Genomic DNA, 21657 nt, shown 5'->3' with positions numbered 1-21657 from the left:
TCCTGCATCTGGAGTTTTTTCACATAATTGCTTTCGTTTAACACATCATTTCGATCGGTTTTCTTTGTTGGCATCCACCAAAAAAGTCTTAAATAAAGTATTGGCACTTATGTCAAAAACCAAAAAGAAATGAATATATCGAGCAATTTTTCGTTAGACGAAACTATATCTTTGGTAATTCAGAATAATCAAAATTAGAACTTTTGTTCTAGCGGGACGTCATCCGTTCCCATCTGTTTTATATGAGCACAAGTAATGTTTTCTATTTTGGTCCTCCACTGCCACATACTGAAGATTCGCAAAAGAAAATCTTCCAATTGTTTCCTACATACGCTGGAATAGAAAATATTAGTGAAGGATTCCAAAAACGACCCAAAGCCCACTGTTGACTGTTGTAGCTAGCGTAGAAGAACCATGTATCCAGCTAAATCAAAGACGGGCACAAATAATTACGCACACCTTGTAAAACTAGGTTAATACCAAAGGAGTGACATTAACCCTCTTAGCAAAGTCACTCCCAACGATTCATCAAACCCCCATCAAATTAAAACGGTTGTGTACGGTTGTCCACGTTTCTTCCTTATTCAAGGTTTAAAATAATCCGTTGATTAAGTTATTCATTGAATGAATAATTTGATTGCCGTATAATTTTGAATCATCTTTATTTTGTACGCTGTACAGTTGGCCTGACAAGAAAAATTGTGGACGAACGTCTGCAATTAACTGTGTATGTGTAGACTAGACTAGACTTGTAAAACTAGGTTAATCACCCCATTTCATAATTTACTGAGACAAAACTGTTAAAACTAATGAGTCACACTGCAAGTTTCCCGTTACCAGCGAGGTAGGTGCCCACCGGACACGACACCAATACTAGTCGCATTTTTTCGATTTGTATTATTGTATCGCAGAATAGTAACAAAGACGACCGATCGACAAAATGTGTCTTATCTCGTTCAGCGCTTTGTGTTATTCTGCGCGGTTAGTTGCGCATAGATAGCTACACAAACGTTGTTAGTTCTGAATCCTAATCGAAATATCAAACCCACTGAAGAGTCCAAAAAATGCAAATCGTCTAAAATGAGTTCAAGCGTCAATAGGAACCTTCGTTAGACGATCCATTTCTTAGAGAGGCAACAACCGTCGTGTCGTGGTGAGTTCGCACAAGCACTGTTCTATAAAACATTGACAAAACACAAAGACAGCCACAAGTCGGACATACAAAAGAAAAGACGGTTGGACATTTGAAATGCTGTCATCACAACCAATCTAGGATGGCAGTTCCACCGCGGGCAAGGTCACCGTAAAATGGTTGCAATACAATATCCGGTAGCTTTTTTTCGATGATTTAAATTGAGCAATTTTCGACTGAAGGACGGTAGTTATTTTCTTTTTACGGACCGTTTTTCCTTAGTGGTTTTAGCAAGCTTGCATTGCACGAAAAGAAAAGATTGCAACTTTAGTTGTTTGTGTTTTTGTTTAGTTGAAACCGTTGCAGCAGCGAGTGTGTTAGTCAGACACTGCAGCTTTTGTCTGTGTAGCTTGCAATAAAAAACGGTTTTTCGTTAGCTCCACACTTTCGATAGGCAGAAGAAAAATGTAACACTTCGATTATTTTCCGGGTTTATTTACCAACCTAGGCAACGTGCTTGCTCGTTGGCTTCATCATTAGGCACAAAGCAATTATAATCCACCTGACCCACTATTTATTCATGTCAACAATGTTGACCCCCAGCGTCAGTGTTGCCAGCGACTAAACGGTTCGGTAAACAAATAAAACCAGTACACCCACACCCAATGGAAGAACAGCCCAAGCAAACAGTGTCATCGCTATAAACGACCTTCCCTACCCAATCGAAGAATCGATATTCCACCGGCCGGTTCTGCTCTGTACAAGGTATGATTCGACCGATGACGGCATTACTCCGACGACGGACTGGGCAGGCACACACCACTACTTCCCAGTTACCCAAATACGGTCATCAGAGTCGCCGATTTTGTGGCTGATCGCCGCGAGATGATGGTGACTAACTGACTGACTGGAAGAGCGACGACCTAGGAAGGTAGTGTGACAAATTGTAACTGCGCAACCGAAATGAGGAAGTTCGTGTTAACATCTATAGTCAGTCGGTGATTGGAAGAGGAGAAGGCGGTGGAGTGTGACGGTAAGAAACTATTTGAAAGGAAAGTGCGCGCGATATGGGTTTTATGAGCAGTTATCACGAGCACGAATTGAAATGATAATTTTGGAAGTAAATGCACAGACTAACAGACATAACACTATGAGGGAATTCCCTCAAAAACATCTATCCGACAATTTTCCCAGAACACTAGCTCCACCTTTTATTCACAGTCCCAAACACTCATTTGCTGCTGGGTTACCACTTAGGTTTGGGAACAATTTTTCACTAGTGGTCTATCCCCCATATGCTTGTTCATATGTCAGTGGCGCCATAATTTCAAATGTGGCCACAGTCCCAACTACAAATATCTTTAAAATGACCGTTAAAGCGGGCGAAGCTTTGTTTTTGTGTGTTATGTCTGTAAGTCTGTGGTAAATGTATTAACATTCATCTTTGTGACAAGTGTGCGTTTTCATTTTGTCTTCTCGATCGGAGTTTAAATTTAAAAATTGTTGAAAATCATGTAATAATACTTTTAACCATACGAACCGTCCGCTAAGCGGTGCTATACTGATATCGAAACAATTTCAAATTTTTTTTTCTGTCATCAGAAGAGGAGCCAGGGACAGAAACGTGGGTTGCAGTCCAACGTGTCGACGCTCGTGCGAGTTTTGTCGTCGCACAGTTCGATTCGATTAGTGTATGTAGCGTTCGGATCAAACGTGTTATTCATCTCGGGACACGTCTCCAAGAAGATATTTCATTTAGTCAGTCCGTACTGAAAATGAATTGATATTTTAGGTACACTTAAATAAGAGCAAAGAAGGGTCATACACTACCTACAACTTTAATAAGACATGGTGTCGACTTCGTCTCATCAGTATCTGGCATCCAACTTGACCGCACATATAGTCGTTAAGTGTACTACTTGTATTGCATGCAAACAACTAGAACGGATAATGTCCTGTTAGTACAGATACTTTGTACTTTGCTTTATTATGCTCCCTCAGGAAAAATGGATAAAATCATTTTGTGCAATGTGTGTCAGTCGGCTACCAGATACTGACGAGACGAACTCGAAACGGTAATCCACGACTTACTAAAATAATATAACAATCACAACCAATATTTTGTACGCGGGGAATGCAAACCGCGTAAAAATAGTGTTATTTGAAGAAACGGATAACCGAGTTAAAAAATCCGCGTAAAATATTTTTTTTTCGTTGAATAGATAAAAAATTGTTGCTTCTGCTAAACTTGTGCTGTTCATTTCAAACCATGAAACTTTAGGTGTCAACTCATATCTTTTTCTAGAGAGTGGTCCAACTAGAACTATAGAACTTGGGGGTTGGCGTAGCGTAGTTGGTAAATCGATTACCTTGTATGCAGCGCACCTGGGTCCGAGTCCTGACCACGCACATAGGGTTAGAAATTTTTCATAAGAGATTTTTCGAACCCGAAGAGGCGAATGACCTTACGGTTAAAACCTTTATAATTGAAATAAAAAAAATTGTAGAACTTTGATTGTCGGAAGGGCGTGTCCTATCGGAATCACTCATGCCATCCATTAAAACATTGGTTAAGACCAGTTGCAGCGATCCCTCGAGACTTCATGATCGCGTGAGAACGAGCGTTTATATGTTCGCTCTTGCAGCCGCGTTTATTAATGTACCGTTGAATAAATGTTTCGTAGTTTAAATGTAGCAAATGTTTGCAAATTCGTGTAGTTCAAAGTTTAGTCTCGTTCTAATAGGGTTACGTCACTTCGTTCTGCAGTTTTTGTTTTTTTTTCTCGCAGTTTTCCACTTGGCGGAATTTGATGCGTGGTAAAATCTTCGCTTTCAGCATGTTTTTGCCACCTGGTGGTAAGTGGCTACATTGCCTGTGATGATAAGCTAGATATGGGAAGTTTCTTACCGCGAATTTTCTGAGGGTGATTAGGGTCTTGATTATTGCTGCTGAAGGATAATAGGGTCATCCACCAGTTTTTTGGAGGCTAACTTCGGATAAGCCTATCTGGACCGATTCTGATTAACCCTCAAAAAGCCAAGGGGTCCCAGAGGCCCGGCTAGTAAAAGTTGTCTTATTTTAATAAACTTGTATTTTGAAATACAAATAATCGCGCGTTTTCGGGCTTTCGATTCTCTCGCATATTTTTGACTTTATTGGGTCTTAGGAGCGATGCTTCTTGAAGTGACAATTTTAGCTTGCTTTATTAAGGTTTAATATTTTTAGGTGAATCTTCTTCAAACACTCGCTTTAAGAAGAGTCTCATCCGGGCAAACCAATCTTGCGGTTGCAGTCTTCCTAAGGGAAGTGGCGCATAAACTGCATGCTTTCTAGGGCTGGCTAATACGTTAATTTAATCAACGGGTCGTTTTTGCGATTTTGAGAATGATCACGGTTGCGACCGGATTTGCATTATCGTGCAGGACGTGAGCGTTTGCATGTTATGGTGAGTATTCTTTTTATCGCGTAGGCGTTTGTTTATCGCGTATGCTAATGCGTTTGTAATTTTGCATTTACTAATGCATATCTATAACCGTGTGGTGGTTTGTATATTCTCGTGTGCCGCCGATGGAGAAACAGAACGAAGGAAGAAACAGCACATTAATTATACATCCGTTCAGCTAAGGGGATCTTCTCCTCATTCAGCTTCGAAAATCGACTTTTTGTTTCGATCGTTAGAATTATTACTGGAGAATATTCTTGCAAAGTTTCAGGGTATAGCCGTTTAACAGCTCATGTCTGTAGGTTTCGTTTAAGTTGATTTTTCTGCCTTTAAAAACTTTACAGCCCATTTTATTATGTTTTTCAAACTTCCGTGCACGATTACAAAACGGTTACGGTTGTTGCACCAAAAAAACACTGTTTCTTAGATAACTTAATTATGCACAGACCGAACTAAAAAGTGCTAAAGATCGAATCGCATTTTACAATATTATTACGCACCTACTGCTAAAAAAGGTCGAGAAATCGAGCACTTTATTAAAAAAATTGATAAAGTGTTTCAAATTTAATTTTTTTCCTTTCGAACAAGGGCGTAGTTCACTTTTATTCATTTTGAAATTTAAGCAACTTATTTTTTGTTGCGTAAATATATGTTCAAAAATACGCAAAAGATAATTTGTTTCTCTTGTTCTTTTTTTTTACTTCGAACTGTAGAACTAGGGCTCCGGAAGGGCTTCCCGTCAGAAACACTGCTTAAGGCCAATTGCAGCGGGCAGTGATTCTGAATATGATATTCATTGTACAGTTCAGATGTGTACGAGCGTAGGGACTTCACGATCGCGTGTATCATCGCAAACTGCTCGAGCGATTGTGCGTTAACATGTTCGATCGCGTGAACGTTTGTATGTCGCGTGTGCTAACGTGTATGTAACTGGGCGTTTATAAATTTCATTTAATAACCGTGTGCTTTTCGCATATTCGCATTTGTTCTTGGATGATCGCGCGCGGAACGCGAATCTGATACTTAATTTTCGGTGTACTATAAGAGTGAGTACTTCCACATTACTAGAAGAGTTCCCGGTCATGTCGCCATTGTCTAATGAATATAAATGTTATTTGTTTATTGATGCAACTGAATGCATTGACCTATGTTGCTAAGACCGAGAGTAGGGACTTCCAAACGTAACCGATACATGGTCGTGTGAACACAGGCGTTTGTAGGTTTACTCTTGACACTGCTTTTCTAACTCGGCATGAAATCAATAACTGCTCTAGAAACCCCAGAGATTATTTGAGTTCGTTCTATTGATGCTCACTTTGGTTGTCTACCGGATCTTCCCAGTCGCTCTTTGTGCACCACTTGGGATTCTTTTCGTTACTGTTTCCCTGAGAATTTTTATTGCTTGGTTGATGTCGTTGTCTTCAATCGGTTCCATTGATTCTCGTTCGTCTATCAGAATGTGTCCGAAAAATTCTGAGAAATTTGAACACCACATATCGAATCCGGCTTTCTCCAACATCAGTTTGAACTGATGATGTGTTTTGACAGCTTCTTAAAGCGTGCTAGAGCCCGACAAAATATCATCGACGTAGCAGCAATCTTTTTTCATGATGTTCTCGACAAGCGGAAACTCATCGTCTTCGTCGTTAGCTAGTTCTACCAAGCATCGTGTTGATTGGAACGGAGCTGATGCAGTTCCACTGGTCAACTCTAGAGCCTTCAGATGTCCAGCCGGATGATCTTTTCCGAAGACTCCCTGGAAACGGGTGTCCTTAGGAATCTCAATGTGATGTCAAACAGCTCCCTCTGGACAACTGGACAACTGTTCCTCTGCATTTGGTTGGTGACCTACCAGTTCTAGGCACCGTGTCACGCGGCTTGTAATGCGTTTTATGGTTGGGCTCGTCATCTTGCTCGTTCATTTCCGTGCAGTGGAATCAACATATTGCACTTCGTTTCGATTTAGTCGTTTATCCTGCTTTGGAATCGTGCTGAAGAACGACTGCAGTCCAGCTTGTTTAGGTTTGCTTTGAGCAGGATTTCAAAGTACAAATCTGTCGATCGAATCTCGACAGGACGTGGATGCAACATGTTCGTCACATCGTTGTTCGTTCCAGAATCTTGAAACCGATGCCAATATTGGGAATATTGCACAGGTACGGGCTGCTGATCCAGTTGTATAGCACCAGCAACTAATCATCCAAGGTGTGATTCACGCAGCTCAAGGAGACCTTCGTTTAGAGTTAGATGACCTGGCTTCATAGCTCTGGATACCTTGAGGAATGTTCCAACCTGTGACACCTTCGACGGAATCGTACCAGCGTTTCTCGTGGTTACCTAACATTCCAATTGTCTTTGGAAATTGTTTTCTTAAAAAATCATATCTTGATCGTGTCGCGTACGGTTGTCTTCAAATTGTTAATACCAGCAACAGCCTAGACTGTTGGCCATCTTCTTGTTGATGGAGTTCATCTGAGAACCGTTGTCCACCGTACTGATGTGTGTTGGCCGTTTCTGTACTACACCAAACCGACAGCGGTTTGCCAAACCATCATTCTCGGAAGTTGAATGTAGTGGCACGTGCACGTAGTTGGATTAGAGATGGAGTCATCTTTTGGCCAGATGATTTGGATTCTTCCTTCTCTACCGTAGATGCTGTTTTCGTTCGGGAGTCGGATTTCGATGTGGCCCCATCTTCGTGCAACTGAGTGTGGTGCCGTTTCTGGCATTTACGACAGCTTTAGGATGTCGTACAGTTGTTCGAACGATGACCCTTTCTGAAGCAGTTGGAGCAAACTCCAGCTACTCTCGCGCTTTCTTTTATTTAGCTGCTGAAAGTGGCCTTAACTTGTCGTACTGGTAGTTCAGGTATGGACCACCACAAAAATCACATTTTTTCGTTGGCTTAGTGGCTCGGTATCGCAGTATATACCTGCTGGTCAGCGAACTTCGCTTGTGGAGTGGGCGGTTTCAGTTGCGTCGCATCTCTCCAAATCTTGGCAATGTGATTTCGGAAACTCTATTGTCCTGGTGGAATTTCGGAAGCTCCCCTGGTTTGCGGTTTTTCTAGTTGATTTATCCAATGTCGCTGTTAACGGGTAGACCACAACTAGATCAGAAATCACTTGTTTCTATTACTCTCAACTTTCCACGTATTTTGTATAATGGTCTAGAAACTCGTCTTCTTCAAACCCAAAAGACCGCGATTAAGGGTTTCAATAATCTATCGCTTGTTCTCGTACCTCTCCGTCGATATTTGCCAACTGCCGCGCCCACCAAAGTCTTGTCCAGGCGTTACAGTTTGATTACGTCGGAATCTCTGGAAAGTATCATGAGGAGCATGGTCTTGAATTTCGGTCACACTGTGAAGTCCCCGTCGAACGTCGGAATAGGTTCCTTCAGGTGTTGTACTGTTCCTTGTGGTGTCGGATGATGCGATACACATTTTTGCATCGTTAGCGATAATAACTACAATTTGATTGTGAAAACTGGGGAATCAGTTGAACGAAGGTTGCCTAAGAACACCTTCAAATGCGGGATTCCCAATTCCTGGTTGTCGAGAGCTTCTTGGAGTCGAGGCGCCGTTGATGAGATATTGATTTAACTCGTACGATGACACCAGTGTCGGTTGCAATTCCCGTCCTGTTTCTTCATTGTCGAAGCAAAGGAACTCATATTCGGTCAGCATTTCGATTTTAACCTTTAACTTCTGTCTTTAAATAACTTTGCTTACTTCCACTGGTTGGTTACGTTTCGTTCAGGTGTCTGTCTCACACTATCGGGATGACACTCTGTTTCTTCAGCTGAACTGGAAGCGTCACTGGTTCGGTGGATCGGTTCTTGTGGCGGCTGGTAATGCCTTGCGGTTGTTGCACTTTTATCAGATCGAAGGACCAGGATTTAGCCGAACTGAAATATATATTAAAAGCAACATTTCTAGTGAGACACGATATTTGCTAATTAATTTTTTGGCAACTCAACCTTTAGTTCAGTACAGACGCCACCACTTATCTCAGCTACTGCTATGATTGCAAACTCATAGGAAGAAACAGTATCAAGGAAACGAGCCAATTCCATCACGTTGAAACATTTGTTCCCAAGCCTTTGACCGAAGCAGATCGTAGTGTTTGCTGTGATGTTGAGTCGATTTTCAGTTCAGTTCAGAAGTGACAGTTTCCTTTTTTGTCCTTGTTTTGCGTATTACTCTTGAGTTTACGATTCAATCCCATTGGCCCAACATGGAAGTCCCTGGTGATTTCCACTGGTTCTCGTGATAGTTTACGAATAAAAAAAGTATCCTTTTTTAGACACATCTGTTTCTTGGGTGGTGTACTTTCGGACCGGAAAGAAATAAACAAATTTATGGGAAATTTCTCAGGATTACTATCCGCCCGTAACCCTGATAACAGTTGTTAGAGTAAATAATACAATTGTGAAGAACTACTGCCATTCAAATCATATTGTTTGTTGCGAGCATTTTACGCAAAACCAGCACGTCTACGTACCTTCAAGGACAGTAGAGATTGATGGTGTGTTCTCCGAAGCGAATCTGAAGCGCGGAACCCCAATAATAATATACAGTAACAAAACCACAATTTTGTTGTTGTTTAATGTCATATCATAATCCAATCGTTTGCACAACAAATTTCAATGTAAAATCGAGGTTTACAGAAAAATGGGGGTGGTTATGTATCCTGCCATTAAAAAAAATCATAGAGTGTAAGACTACAATTTATCCCCTATTGAAGACGCTTTGGGTTAATTTCGTCGGGTTTGGCGTGTTTGATGAAAGCCTAAAATTGCAGTTATTGGCACCGGCTCGTCGATGGCTTGACGAGAGAAACATTGATGAGCACCGTTGGGGGCACAACCTGACGTAACCCAAACAATGCCGACGAAAGCGTGGAATATTCAAACAGCTGGATATTCGCTTTCGCTCAAAAGATGTTCCCGTGCTTTGTCCCGGGACAGAAAATCTACAGAAACCGCGAATGAATCGCCGTTTTCGACGATAGACAAATGAAGCTCTTGCGTGCTCTGTTCTATTGCAGCAATACCGCCTCAAGGTTGTACAGAATCAAATCCAACTTGTTGAAAAATCTGACTGCGAAAAGGCGCTTGTGAAATTTATTCAATAAGTTCCATTGCCATTCCAAAAACAGAAAAACCAGCCTCCGATCACAACTGGTACCGGATGATTAAAATGCTGCTCTGTATCTGGAAGTTGTTCAAGAAAATGATCTTGTTCTACCTTAACAGTCAACAGTGTCAAATAAACTAATATTGAATAAAAAGGAATTATTCGCTAGTACTCTAACATATCTCGGTACTTTTATTACATTGAGATGGCATTCTTAACAACTTTGCCGAAGACACGAAATCTCCAACTATTTTTTGAGAAGTTGATCCTTCATTATGACTTTGAAGAGGATTAATCTCCATCAATATTTTCACCGACAATCGATATTCTGAATGGACTTCTAACTTCTGGCGCTCGTCGTCGAACCAGTCATTCCCCTTGACTAGAAACTCTCGTGTCTGGTACGGCCTCGGTAGTGCTAGCTATGGTGGTTTGTATGTTACTTCAATAGACTATCTGCGCTTCTCTGGCTGCTTTCTTGACAGTACGATCGTCTCGTAGCTGCTCGATAGTGAGGCTCAGCATGCGTGTTCGACGAATGTTGTACACCGTGTTCAACAGTGAGTGTACGTCGATGATGCTATAGTTGAAGAAAAGGCCTTTGATTCTTACTACACAGGTTCTCTCGCTGATCGTCTCAAATTTGATCAAGCGTTGGCGCATCACTATAAAGCCGGTCTTACCAGGGCTATCAGACTTTGCATTATGCTGGAACTCCCATCTAAGATATAACTGACGTGGCATCGCATTTCTTCTTCAATTCGCTGCCAGTTGTACTTGCACTGTGCGTACAAAAACAGCATGCTTAATTTTCCTCGCGAGATTTGCAGATATCCTTTACTGCCCATAAACGCATAAGAGTCCCATGTGGATTTTTGTCGAAAATGAGTTATCCATTGGATTGTATTCTGTATCACCACTGAATCACACTGCACAAATAAGATTACCGGGTCTGTTCAGAAAATATAAAAAAAAATACCAAAACATGGTTGTCCCATCCATTTGGCTCAATGGATGGGACAATCTTGAACAGCGTTTTTCTCGACTTGGTGTTTTTCAACATGGGACTCTTATGCTGTTATGGGCAGTTTAGCGGTCAAACTATTCCTGTATTGTTTTAAATCATTATTAAATCTATTGTTGTTAATGTTTATTATTGATCCTTCGCTTTTATATTGAACTCCATATTTTTTTGCTCTACCAAACACAACCACTAAGCATACGAAAATCAGCTTCCACTCCGATCATGATCATGCTGTTCTAGCTCTAGGTAGGCAGGCAGGTATGCAAATCCAACGGATCTAGAATCGGTCATTTTCCGGTTCATTCTGCCGAATGTACAAAACCGACGACCACCAGCAATATGTAGTGTCAACCTTCATCGTGTAGGTATGTGTCGCAAAACACACGAACAGCGGGAAGGTGCATGGTTAGTCCAACTCAGCCAGCGAACGAGCGAGGGGACACCAGAAACTGCCATAAACAACATTCCATAAATGGGGAGCTCGCAGCTGCTGCCCAGTGTGAACTGGTTCGATTCTTTCGCTCCTCCGCGATTCCATCAGCAATCGGAGGAACGAGGCAATTTTCAACGGACTTTACGGTATGACTCATGGAGTCGGGAGGTTGCCAAAGGCGGATCATCGCAATGCTGTTTTCAGTGAAGAGATCATTCCATTAAAAAAAAATTAAATAATTCATCTGTCTCACGCTTCTAGTCTTTCTATTTTTGGAAACGAACGACAGGTTTAAACTCTTATTTTAAAATTTTTAAAATCCAATTTTTAATTCCATCATTTTCAATTTTTGTTGAATTTTACCCCCAAAACAAAAAAAAATCTAAGAACTCAAACTCGCTTTTTAAAGCAATTTTGAGATAGATATAGGAAATAAAGGATTATATTTTTTTCAGTTTTTGCTCAATCCATAAATTTAATACAATTGATCAATCAATAGTAAAAATTAAATGAAACAATAATTTTGTTTCATTTCCGAACAAAGAAAGCACGAAACTCGGCAACACTGCACCCTTTCCCCAACAACGATCTGATGACGTTCTCAGAAAGAGCCCACAGCTGAGAACACAGAGAGCACCCAAAAAACGAGAGAGAGATTGCGAGTACACCACATTTTGCAGAGCAAGCAGACCACCAACTGTCAAATTAAAGCAGCTTTTTTTCGGGTGGTCTCCCGAAACAACGACAGCAGTTTTTTTGGCAAGCCGGAAGTTCCTTCCCAAATAATTAGCATAATTTCCGAACGTAACTTACCATCGCTTCGTTTAATGTTTACTATGCTTCCCTTCACAAAGTAATCCATCCTTGCGAGGGCCTAGTCGGGTTTCTCCCGCAAAACAACACCGCACACGGAGGGTTTGCAGTAACTACTTTTATGTTGTCGCTCTTCTGTTGTTTTCCTCCACTTCGTTCCCGTCTCGTCAACCGACGACGACGGTTGTTAGCTTTCTCGCGTTCCGTACCAACTCTGCACACAGAACACCTCGAGCTACTTCTCCGTGGCACACACCAACACACTACTTTATTTTTTCGCTGCTTCGATTTATCCACACTCTTGTATGCCGCGGGGTGGTGCACTAAAAATGCAATGGCTGGAACTATTTCAGGCTTCTCACTAAACTAAAAACCTCAGCCCGACTTCTTCGGACAGCACGAAACTACCAGCGAAGTAAAGGTCGTCAAACACACACGAATGAGGAAAAAAAACTAAAATAGAGCCCAAAATAAAAACGGCGAAAACAACCATCAGCCGTTGTTCGGCATCAATTTCTACACTCTTCTCTGCTTGGTTGGAATTTAAACACCACAGCAAAACGCTTTTACACTAAAAACCGAACTGAACGATCGAAAGAAAGAAAAATGAAGACTTTCAAAGCACACTACTCTTCCTCGCTCGAAACCGCAGAGCGGAAAGGAAAATGGAAAACTAGATCCAGCAGCAGCAGCACTCGGATATTTCGTGTCGCAAATATCGTGCACAATGGCCTTCCTGGGACCGAGGGGGCCCCGTTGTCTCTTTCGGGGAAGGTGTGTTTTTAGCTATCACCAGCGCGCAGCCCAAATTCCGCTACCTTTTCGCTATTGTTGTAGGTTATAGTCTGTGCGCTCTGTCCAACTACTTTCACACACACACACACGACATACGCGGCGGCGACGACGACGGATCACGGATTTACCGAAACAAAAAAAAACGAGTGTTCCTTTTTTTCCTCCTCGCGGTCGCTGCTGTAGTTTTGCGGAACACACTGACCACGAAGCAAAATGGGAATTTTGCTGACAGATTCCACTATTGTACTAACTGGGAGGGCCAACCAACGATTATTCGTTACGAGTAAAATCACTTTTATCTAGCAGCAGTATAGCAACAGCAACCAGCCAGCCCGAGAGCAGCATATGCGGATTTGGTTGAAATAATATGGATGGAGCTTTGCACAAGGGGCAGCAGTGAAAGAAGAATATACGGCACGCACACACACACGCGGGCACACTAGTGCAAAACAAAAAGACTCTGTTTGAAAGCTACTCAAACTGGTGTGTCGTGTAGGAAAAGGTGGCGGCAGTTGCCATCGAAGGAAACGGTCGATCTCGGTCGACGATTTGCTAGTTAGAGAGTCGAAAACCGCTACCTTACCGGAGTTGGTAGCTTTGGAAGCTGAAGGGTTCGCACTACCACAGTGACAAATGATGCTGCAAATGTGAGTGAAACGCGGCGAAACAGCCGCGGATGACAGTTCCTCGTTTGAATTTGATGGTCGATTTTCGCACCACAGGCGAAATCGATTTTCCGTTCGTTTGGGTTCATCGATCGGCAGGGATCGATGAATATACGGGTGGTAAAAGCGACGAGGGATGTTTCATACCGTGTTATCAAATTATTATTATTATTAAATAGTATTAAGAGGGCGGAAATTTCTTGGGGCTTTTTACAAAAAGACATACAGTTGTGATACGCTGGTGTGCCACACCTTCTGTCCAACTAACGAATAGGATTCGCTAGTATCGTAATCGGAATTTTTCCGTCCACAGAAATGCGACTATCTTCTAAGGCAATCGATCACACACAGAATGAGGACTGAACGCATTCTTTTTTTCGCATCCGCTAAAACACTTCCGGTCTGCAATCCTGCTTCAAATTGCGTTTTGTTTTCTTTTTTTTCACTAGTTTGCGTTTCAATTCCTTGATTACACACTCCGATTTTTTTGTAGACAATCATTTAATCAACATTATCAGTACTAATTACGAAATAAAAGTAAATATAAATTATTTTATTTCTAAGGATTGATATTACTTGTTATATATATATCGTACCTAGATTATTTCAATGCGTTTGCTTCATGGGTGTCTGAACGTTGTATAAGATAATACATAAACATCACCTTATGTCGACTCACATCTTCATAATGACGTTCAAAATCATAACTGTCAAAGTTACTGTTACTTTTTATTATTCATAGTCGTCGTATTCACTACAGCTAGTTGGACCGAAAATGCATCTGCTCACATTTCTAATTAATGTCAGTTTGACTGTCAAAGTAAATTTGATACGAGATTTTGACATTCAGATACTTTGTAGTTGGACAATAGTCCAACTAGCGGAGGTCCAACTAAAAAGGGATCCAGTTAAGAGTGTTCAACCAGCGAATCACGACTGTATCTACATTGAATGACTCTCATTGTCTACTTTCTCTTCTGTTAATAATTCGGTCGCTTTAACATTTATCCCTCAATTCTTTGCATAATACGATAGGAACGCATTATATACCAATTAAGCGACAGCTTCCGCTCAATAGCTCAAAATCTAGGTTTGGAACCGGCTTCGAATAAACGGTTCAACAGCAGTAAGGTCCGAAACTGAGTCAGTTTCAGATTCAAGTAAAAACGGCATTTATTGCTTACAAGGCTGGGATGTGATAGATGCAATGCCAAATACTGTCTGGGTTTTTGTTTTACAATGTAGAGATGCTTTTAATTTTGTTCATTTCTAAATGCATCTGTTCCTACCTACTGGGAAGCCCCCAAAAATGAATAAATTTTCTGACACGGGTCCAATAATAAACGTTTCTTGAGCGATCTATTGGACTTAGTTCAATATTGCTCCAACGGATGGTCAACATTGGGCGATTTTGAAACATCACCTTCTTAGGGGATTGGGCTGATTTGTTCACGCACGATTATCATTTAAACCAGGTTTACCGATGCGCCAAACCTGACTTAGGGCCGATTTCTGCACCCTCGCTTAACGCTTAGGCCAGGTTTAAACGTACTGGCGAACCTGGTTTAAAAGTTAAACGAGGATGTAGAAATCGACCCTTAAACCAAATACACATTAAATACGTCAATATCTCGTACAAAAAGTTTATCATTTTTTGGCTCACGAAACAAACAAATTACGCTCCTGTTTTGCCTGGACGGATACAAGTTATCGAAACTGGTACCGCTTCCTGATTACAGTTTACTGTGGATTTTCTCCTTTTAGTAAGCAATACATTGTCATCTTTTCTTTTTTTTGTTATGTAGTAATCAGCACGTCCAGGTTTGCACTAATATAGTGTGGTGCTTCGACGCCAACGAACTCTAGCGATAAGAATGGCGGCTGGCGCCCACCACAAGCTTGCCAGTTTTTAGTGCTTTGCTGGCCAGAACTAGACTTTGTCGCACCTATAATTTAGATCAACTGAAGTGTGCTTGATACGAGGGAATCATTGGTCAATGCGAAGTAGGTGAATCAGATCAGATTTTTCCAAAATTGTCCCAAAAAGCATCAGATTTTTCCAAAATTGTCCCCGAAAGTTATGCTCAACCGTGTCATGTCAATAGTTCCATAGATAGTAGCATCGCTATACAAAAAGGTAAGACTCCCCACGTTTAGTTCGTTGGATTCAAGGGTATGGACAATCGAAATTTGATCAACTGGCAAATTTCAAAAAAAAACTGTTGGCTGAAGCTGGTTTATACTATCTGGGAAGAGCTGACGAGGATCATTGTTTCTACGATGATGGAGGACCACGCTTCTGATAGTTGATAAAAGGACAAATTGTACATTGAAAACCAAGGCCAACCACAGCAAATGCAAAAACGTGCTTAATCGACGATTTCAGTGACTTTCAGCTGGCATTATCAGTGAGACTTGACACGGGTCGTATTGAAGCACATAGAGAATACCGGTCGACCGTTTTTTGGAATCCCCGGGAATTAATCGAAGTTGTCCGCGATATTTCCAAGATGAACCCGATTATGTGCTGGTCTAGGCTGAGTTAGCTACAGGTGCAGATTTATTTTCTATAAATTTAATTAAAAGACAAATCCACATAACTATATTCGAGTTATTTTACATAAAATCGCTTTACCTAAATGCTGTCTTATTCTGAATTGAGTTTACACAAAAATAGCAGCTATCATGAAGTCCCGGGATTTTAAAAAACCTCACACAACAAATCGAGCCGAGAACAATTCAACATAAATTGTTTCCTACTGAGAAAATTGCATTTTTATTAGTTTTAAAATACAGTGCTATTTTGATACAGTTTGTAGTTTTTAGAAGCAGCATAGCTTTTAGTTTGACAGTTTGGAGAGATCTCGGTGGGATCGGAATTTGAGCAGGGATGTTTCCCTGCTCAAATTCCGACGCAAATTCCGCGACCCATTTCCCAGACTGTAAACTAACCTTTAAACAAACTTTTCTGCGAGGGAGTGCAGAATTGATGCTAAAATGGGAATAAAATGCATTTTTTCTAATCTGATGCAAATTTATTATACATTCCTAGAGTGATCTGTCCCCTCCTTGATGGGCGTTTCCAATATTTATATTCGATAAAAATTCTACCAAAACCAAAATTTTAAACTTGCTTAGCTGAAGTGCCTTGCAAATATTCACAAAATCTTCGTGAAACGAAACGTCATACATTGCATTTTTTTGCGGTCTCTCAACCTTTGCAGAATCAACCCAGCGAGCGAAGCACTCCGATATAAAATCGATTCTGATCAAAGCCGTTTCTTCATTATATCATAGCAGAATCACAGATGATGTGGTGGCACATCCTGTATGGTCGACTGAAGTTTCTGCTGGGTTTCGAATTTTTTTTTCCAACAGTTTACCCTTCGGAGATCCTCGGCTGATTGTGGCAATTATTTTCCGTAACAAGATCGGAGATAGAGCGGTTTACTAAAAAAATATAATGACGTTTAATTTCGACACAACAGCCTACAAAACTCATCTCAATCTTACCTTTATCTGCCTTTACTTGCCTGATTTAGATCTTGATGGACCTCGGAAATTTGATCACGTAATTTGGGTCGGGATTTTGTGTCGGATTTTGATCATGAAAAATTTCGTAACTCGAACAAATGATTTTGAACCGTTTTGAAATTTTCACAGCATACTCGAAATTGTTTTCTCCAGCGATGTACGTTGGATTTTATATTTTTATTGCTTAATTTTTTTAAATAACAATTTTGTGTCTAAATTTCAGATTTCTGTGATTTTATGACATTTTCGGCGTTTTTTTTCACTCAAAAGTATTCCGTTTAGTGGAAAATCAATATATCGATAAAATCCTTCCTACATAGATCTCCGGCCATGAACAGGGTAGCCACTATTTTTCAAAGAAGATCTGGCAGTTCAATGAAAATTTTTTTGAGAAGGGCCAATAAGCATACTGTCAAAATTCACTTTCAGAAGAAATTCTGAACAATCGAAGATTATAAATCACAGCAACACACGAAAGAAAAAACTTTTCTCTTTCATAAAATGTTAACATCCATTCTCGACCAGTTATGGTTTATCCGGAATTTTCTCTCAAAGTGAATTTTGACAGCATGCCTATTGAACCTTCTCAAAAAACGCGAGATATGTTTGTCGAGAAATATGCCTAATTTCGGGCTCTACAGTGGCGTAACCCCTTAAAACAATTATTTTACTCTTTTGTGATAATAAGCTAAGACGAGACATGTAAATAGCAAAAAATCGAAGGTCAAATGCAACCAGGGGGTACTGTCAAATGCAGCCAGTCCATTTAAGCTATGTGAGGCAAAAAGAGAGGCTATGTGAGACAAACAATAGAATGAGCAGAAAAAAAGAAAAAGAAAACATCTATCGGCAAGTCTCATCTCAGATAATAACCCCATAGGAAATCCTCCCGATGAACCCCCCGATTAAATCGGCTTGCGTCGGCGCAATCGGCCGACTATATCACCAATTGATCGGTCAATTGTTGCACCGACCCTTATGGGACTTTAACATGGGAGTCTGCCGACGCGACAACCGATTAAGTATGACCAAATATTGCGCACTTCCCACCAACCTGGACTCCGCACTTTCAAAGTGCGAGTGATCAAACTGCTACTGAGAACTGCGAGCTGTCAAATCACATGTATTTCAAGTGATAGAGATGGTACTTTCATAGACAGACCAGTCGAACTAATCAGTCTATGAGAAGAATTCAATAGAAGAATAGTAAGTGCGCAGTGCGGTTAGAATCCAGTTTTTAGTGCCACATGCAATACAAATATAATTTGTATTTGGTATGCCCGACGGAATCTGTTGAAATCGGTCTATTTCAACATACTAAATCGGTCGATTACTTGGTAGTTTAAAACAGGAAACAGATTTACACAGATTAAATCTGGCGATAAATATGCCGACGGATATTGTTTACCGACGAAACCCAACTTAGTCGGTTAACTAATTTCACAACTGTCAAATTTTCTATGGGAAAGTTATCAGAAAATCGTTTCGGTTCAGTGCACACGAAACTCGATCAAAATGGTGGCAAATTTGTCCGAACCCCTTCACCGACGCGATTCGCCCTGCTTATGCTCATTTTGAATTTCGCCCGCCGCGACTGTTTACAAAATATTCGGTTCGCGTCTCATGGAAGAACATTGCAAAAATGGCTCTACGTATTTTATAAACTTTTGTGAAGTAAAAACTAGTTTATTTTGGTGAAACAACAACGTAGTGATTCATTGCTAGTACAAGCAATAGTAGCAAAGTGAAATAGTGCGTGATTTCAAAGCAGTCCGCTCTCAATTTGAAACCAGAAAAATGAAACTCGTAACGGACGCCAGCTGTGAAGCACTGGAACCGGTCCGGATCGCCATCCGGGAGCGACCGAGTGACATCGACCCAGAAGATAGTATCATACAGCACCATACCGCCAACGATCAGATTCTGATCGTGGACGAAAGGCCGTTCGCGTTCGATTACGTGTTCCGACCGGAAGCGTCCCAGGCACTGGTGTACGATGCTTTGATCCGACCGCTGGTGGTGAAAATGATCAATGGATTTTTCTGTACGGCGCTGGCCTATGGGCAGACGGGAACGGGTAAGACGTTCACTATGGGTCTGCAGTGGGATCATAGTGGACCGCATGACGTGAACCGGGGTATGATAACTCGCGCGTTGGATCATACTTTCGATCTGCTCAGTGAATCGCGTAACAAGGAGGATTACGAGATCGAAGTCTCGTTTGTTGAGATATATAACGAGAAGATTTATGATTTGCTGTCGGAGAACTCGGCGGAGCCGGTGAATACGCGCGGGTGTAAGTTTAACGGGGGAACGAAACGGTCGGTTAGCCGGGCCAATCAGGCCCAGGATATTTTGATTGAGGGTAACAAGAATCGGCACGTTCGTCCGACTAAAATGAACACGCTCAGCTCGAGATCACATGCGATTTTCAGCATTCATGCATCGGTTGTGCATGACGATGCTCAAATTGTGTCCGCCCTGCATCTGGTTGATTTGGCCGGTTCGGAGGGGGTTCGCCGTACAGGTCATCAGGGTATGGCCCTTGCCGAGGGTGTTCACATCAACCAGGGTCTGTTGAGCATCGGGAAGGTACTGCAGGCACTGTCCATCGGTAGTAAAGTGGTTCCTTATCGGGATAGTATTCTCAGTTCGGTGCTGCAGGATTCGTTGAATTTGAACTCGTACCTAACGCTGCTGGCGTGCGTTAGTGCGCTGCCGGAGGATCTGAGCGAGACGCTGTCCACGATCAGGTTCGCCCAGGGGGCGAAGACGCTGAAGAATAATCCGCAGATTAATGCCATTACGGCGGAACTGAAGGTGAGTGATTTTTTGTTTATTTTTTATTTGAATCAAATTTGCATATATTTTTGATATTAAATATACCCCAATCGAATCATGTCTCGAATGCAGTCCTTCATGTTACGCTGATAGGTTGCCTCCATGCCGCCGGTACTGAAACTTTTCGACACGTCCAAACCGGCGTCAATCTGTTCAGACCACCGTTCCAAATTAGGCACGTCTTCGCTTTAGGTAGCGATTATCGGAAGACAGATAGCGGCCATAATTAGTCCAGCGCGACCAAATCGGAGCAGTTGCTGATCCAGAGCGGTTCGAGGGAACAATCGCTCTGGATCGGATCCGAGCCTTCGTATATGGTCCGACAGATTGCGGTGGTAGAAGTCCAACAGATGTTCATAGTGCCGGTCGCGAAAGGCTTTACTAGAAGCGATGAAAATAAAGTACATCAGATCGACTACCGGTGAGGTATATCGGCAGCATTGCCAGTCCAGCAGGCGAATGTCGATTGCGGTGTCATCCTGGAACAAAATAGAATTTTTTTTCCAAAATACTGATATGTGTGACGGTTAGTTTTTACACTGTCGTACCTCATACTTGTACAGTAGATTGTTATGCCAACTGTCGCCGTGCCCGATGACCGCAAAAGGCTCGGCAGGCTTGCCGTTGTACACATCATCCATGATTTCGTCCCACGACATCGTCAAGATCTTTTTTGTACGTTGGAAAACATCTGGTTCATTGTTCTCATTCAAAAGTGTCATAGCTCTGGCGGCCATTTGAGAAAATATTGATGCCATCGTTGGACTAGTATCCGGTAGGCCCAATAGGTCCGGCATACCTTTAAACCGTTCCATCTTTTCCGGCTGTTGATCCTTCAACACAAACGATGTCGCATGTAGGCGAGCCAAAGCCCTCATCATCAGCTGATAATGTTCCAAACTCATATCCTTGTGTCGATCGACCATTCGAAATCCTTCCTCTTTTAAATCCCGCATCAAAAGAACTTCCTCGTGATCCACCAAAGAACTCCCCAAGTAATGCGGAACCTGATGGAACGAATCTTCCACTGTCAATCCCTTGGATCGTTGAAACTCCATTATCAGAGGGAAAATCTCGTTGTAAACACTGATCTCCCGCTCGAAGCTAGGTCGCACAAAGAACTGCTTCCGGCGTATTTCGTTCTGGGGTGGAATTTTCACGATCACGCTCACCTGTTTACCGGTTCGACGGCAGGTAGCCCTCCCGCGGTAGATGATGCAGCTGTAATTGTCACCTTTGTTGGAACCGGCCGAAATGTCCAGCGTGAATTCGTCCGTGTTAAGCTCGGCACGTACCAGTTCCTGCAGCATACGGTGGCTGGAGGGTACGGGTAGTTGATCGGTGATTTCCTCCGGTGCCATGGCTGTAAACAGCTGGAAGGTTGAAAGGGAAGAATTAGCTTTGTTGCAGACATTGTGACATCGGTGGTAGTTTATTCACCGAATAAGCGAAAATACTTTGCCGACTGCTGATGCTTTTGAGAACGTTTCGTAGAACTCAAACGAATGGACAGTGACAGTGCTTACCTACTGATAATATGCACTTCTCTATATAAAGTAATAAAACAATTGTTTGAATGTCGATACAATTTTGATTTGAGGTTATCTTGTACTAGTGTGCGGAGTACTTGACCGTCTCGTGTAAACTAAGTGAATGCGGTAGTGATATTCTCTACATTAGCTCTACATAGATGTAGTTTGATGTCTGTGGCTAGATGCTCAGGTAGCGGCTGCATATCGCGCCGTTTGAAAGTCGATTGCAGAATGTGATGAAATGTAGCACGTGTTTCGTGGATGGAGCAGCAGGCTGTGCCGGTTCTATAGGGATGGCGAATTTG

At 41.8% G+C, this 21657-nt stretch overlaps 3 protein-coding genes across 4 annotated transcripts in view; 1 reads left to right on the top strand and 2 right to left on the bottom strand.

The window, feature by feature from the left end:
* Positions 1–13174, bottom strand: part of LOC131682476 (kinesin-like protein Klp10A) — a 142447-nt gene extending 129273 nt beyond the window's left edge. The window contains exon 1 of the mRNA XM_058963973.1: positions 11986–13174. Coding sequence (XP_058819956.1) covers positions 11986–12034 — 49 coding nt within the window. The 5' untranslated portion in view covers positions 12035–13174. The remainder of the gene's footprint in view (positions 1–11985) is intronic.
* Positions 13175–18602: 5428 nt separating this feature from the next.
* Positions 18603–21657, top strand: part of LOC131682432 (uncharacterized) — a 38617-nt gene continuing 35562 nt past the window's right edge. The window contains exon 1 of the mRNA XM_058963891.1: positions 18603–19799. Coding sequence (XP_058819874.1) covers positions 18777–19799 — 1023 coding nt within the window. The 5' untranslated portion in view covers positions 18603–18776. The remainder of the gene's footprint in view (positions 19800–21657) is intronic.
* On the bottom strand, positions 19715–21468 carry LOC131682462 (uncharacterized). Of its 2 annotated transcripts, none has more exons than XM_058963951.1 (3): positions 21261–21344; positions 20369–21193; positions 19715–20299 (listed from the first exon to the last, which is right to left on the bottom strand). In XM_058963951.1, the coding sequence occupies exons 2-3, from the start codon at positions 21179–21181 to the stop codon at positions 20009–20011; spliced, it is 1104 nt and encodes a 367-aa protein (XP_058819934.1). In that variant the 5' UTR covers positions 21182–21193; positions 21261–21344; the 3' UTR covers positions 19715–20008. The 2 variants fall into 2 exon arrangements, with proteins under 2 accessions (XP_058819934.1, XP_058819927.1); XM_058963944.1 differs by lacking the exon at positions 21261–21344 and adding an exon at positions 21347–21468 and having other exon boundaries at positions 19838–20299.

Source organism: Topomyia yanbarensis, chromosome 1 (assembly GCF_030247195.1).
Source record: "Topomyia yanbarensis strain Yona2022 chromosome 1, ASM3024719v1, whole genome shotgun sequence".
NCBI lineage: Eukaryota > Metazoa > Arthropoda > Insecta > Diptera > Culicidae > Topomyia > Topomyia yanbarensis.
The sequence above is the reverse complement of the archived record's forward strand: the minus strand, read 5'-3'. Positions and strand labels throughout refer to the sequence as shown.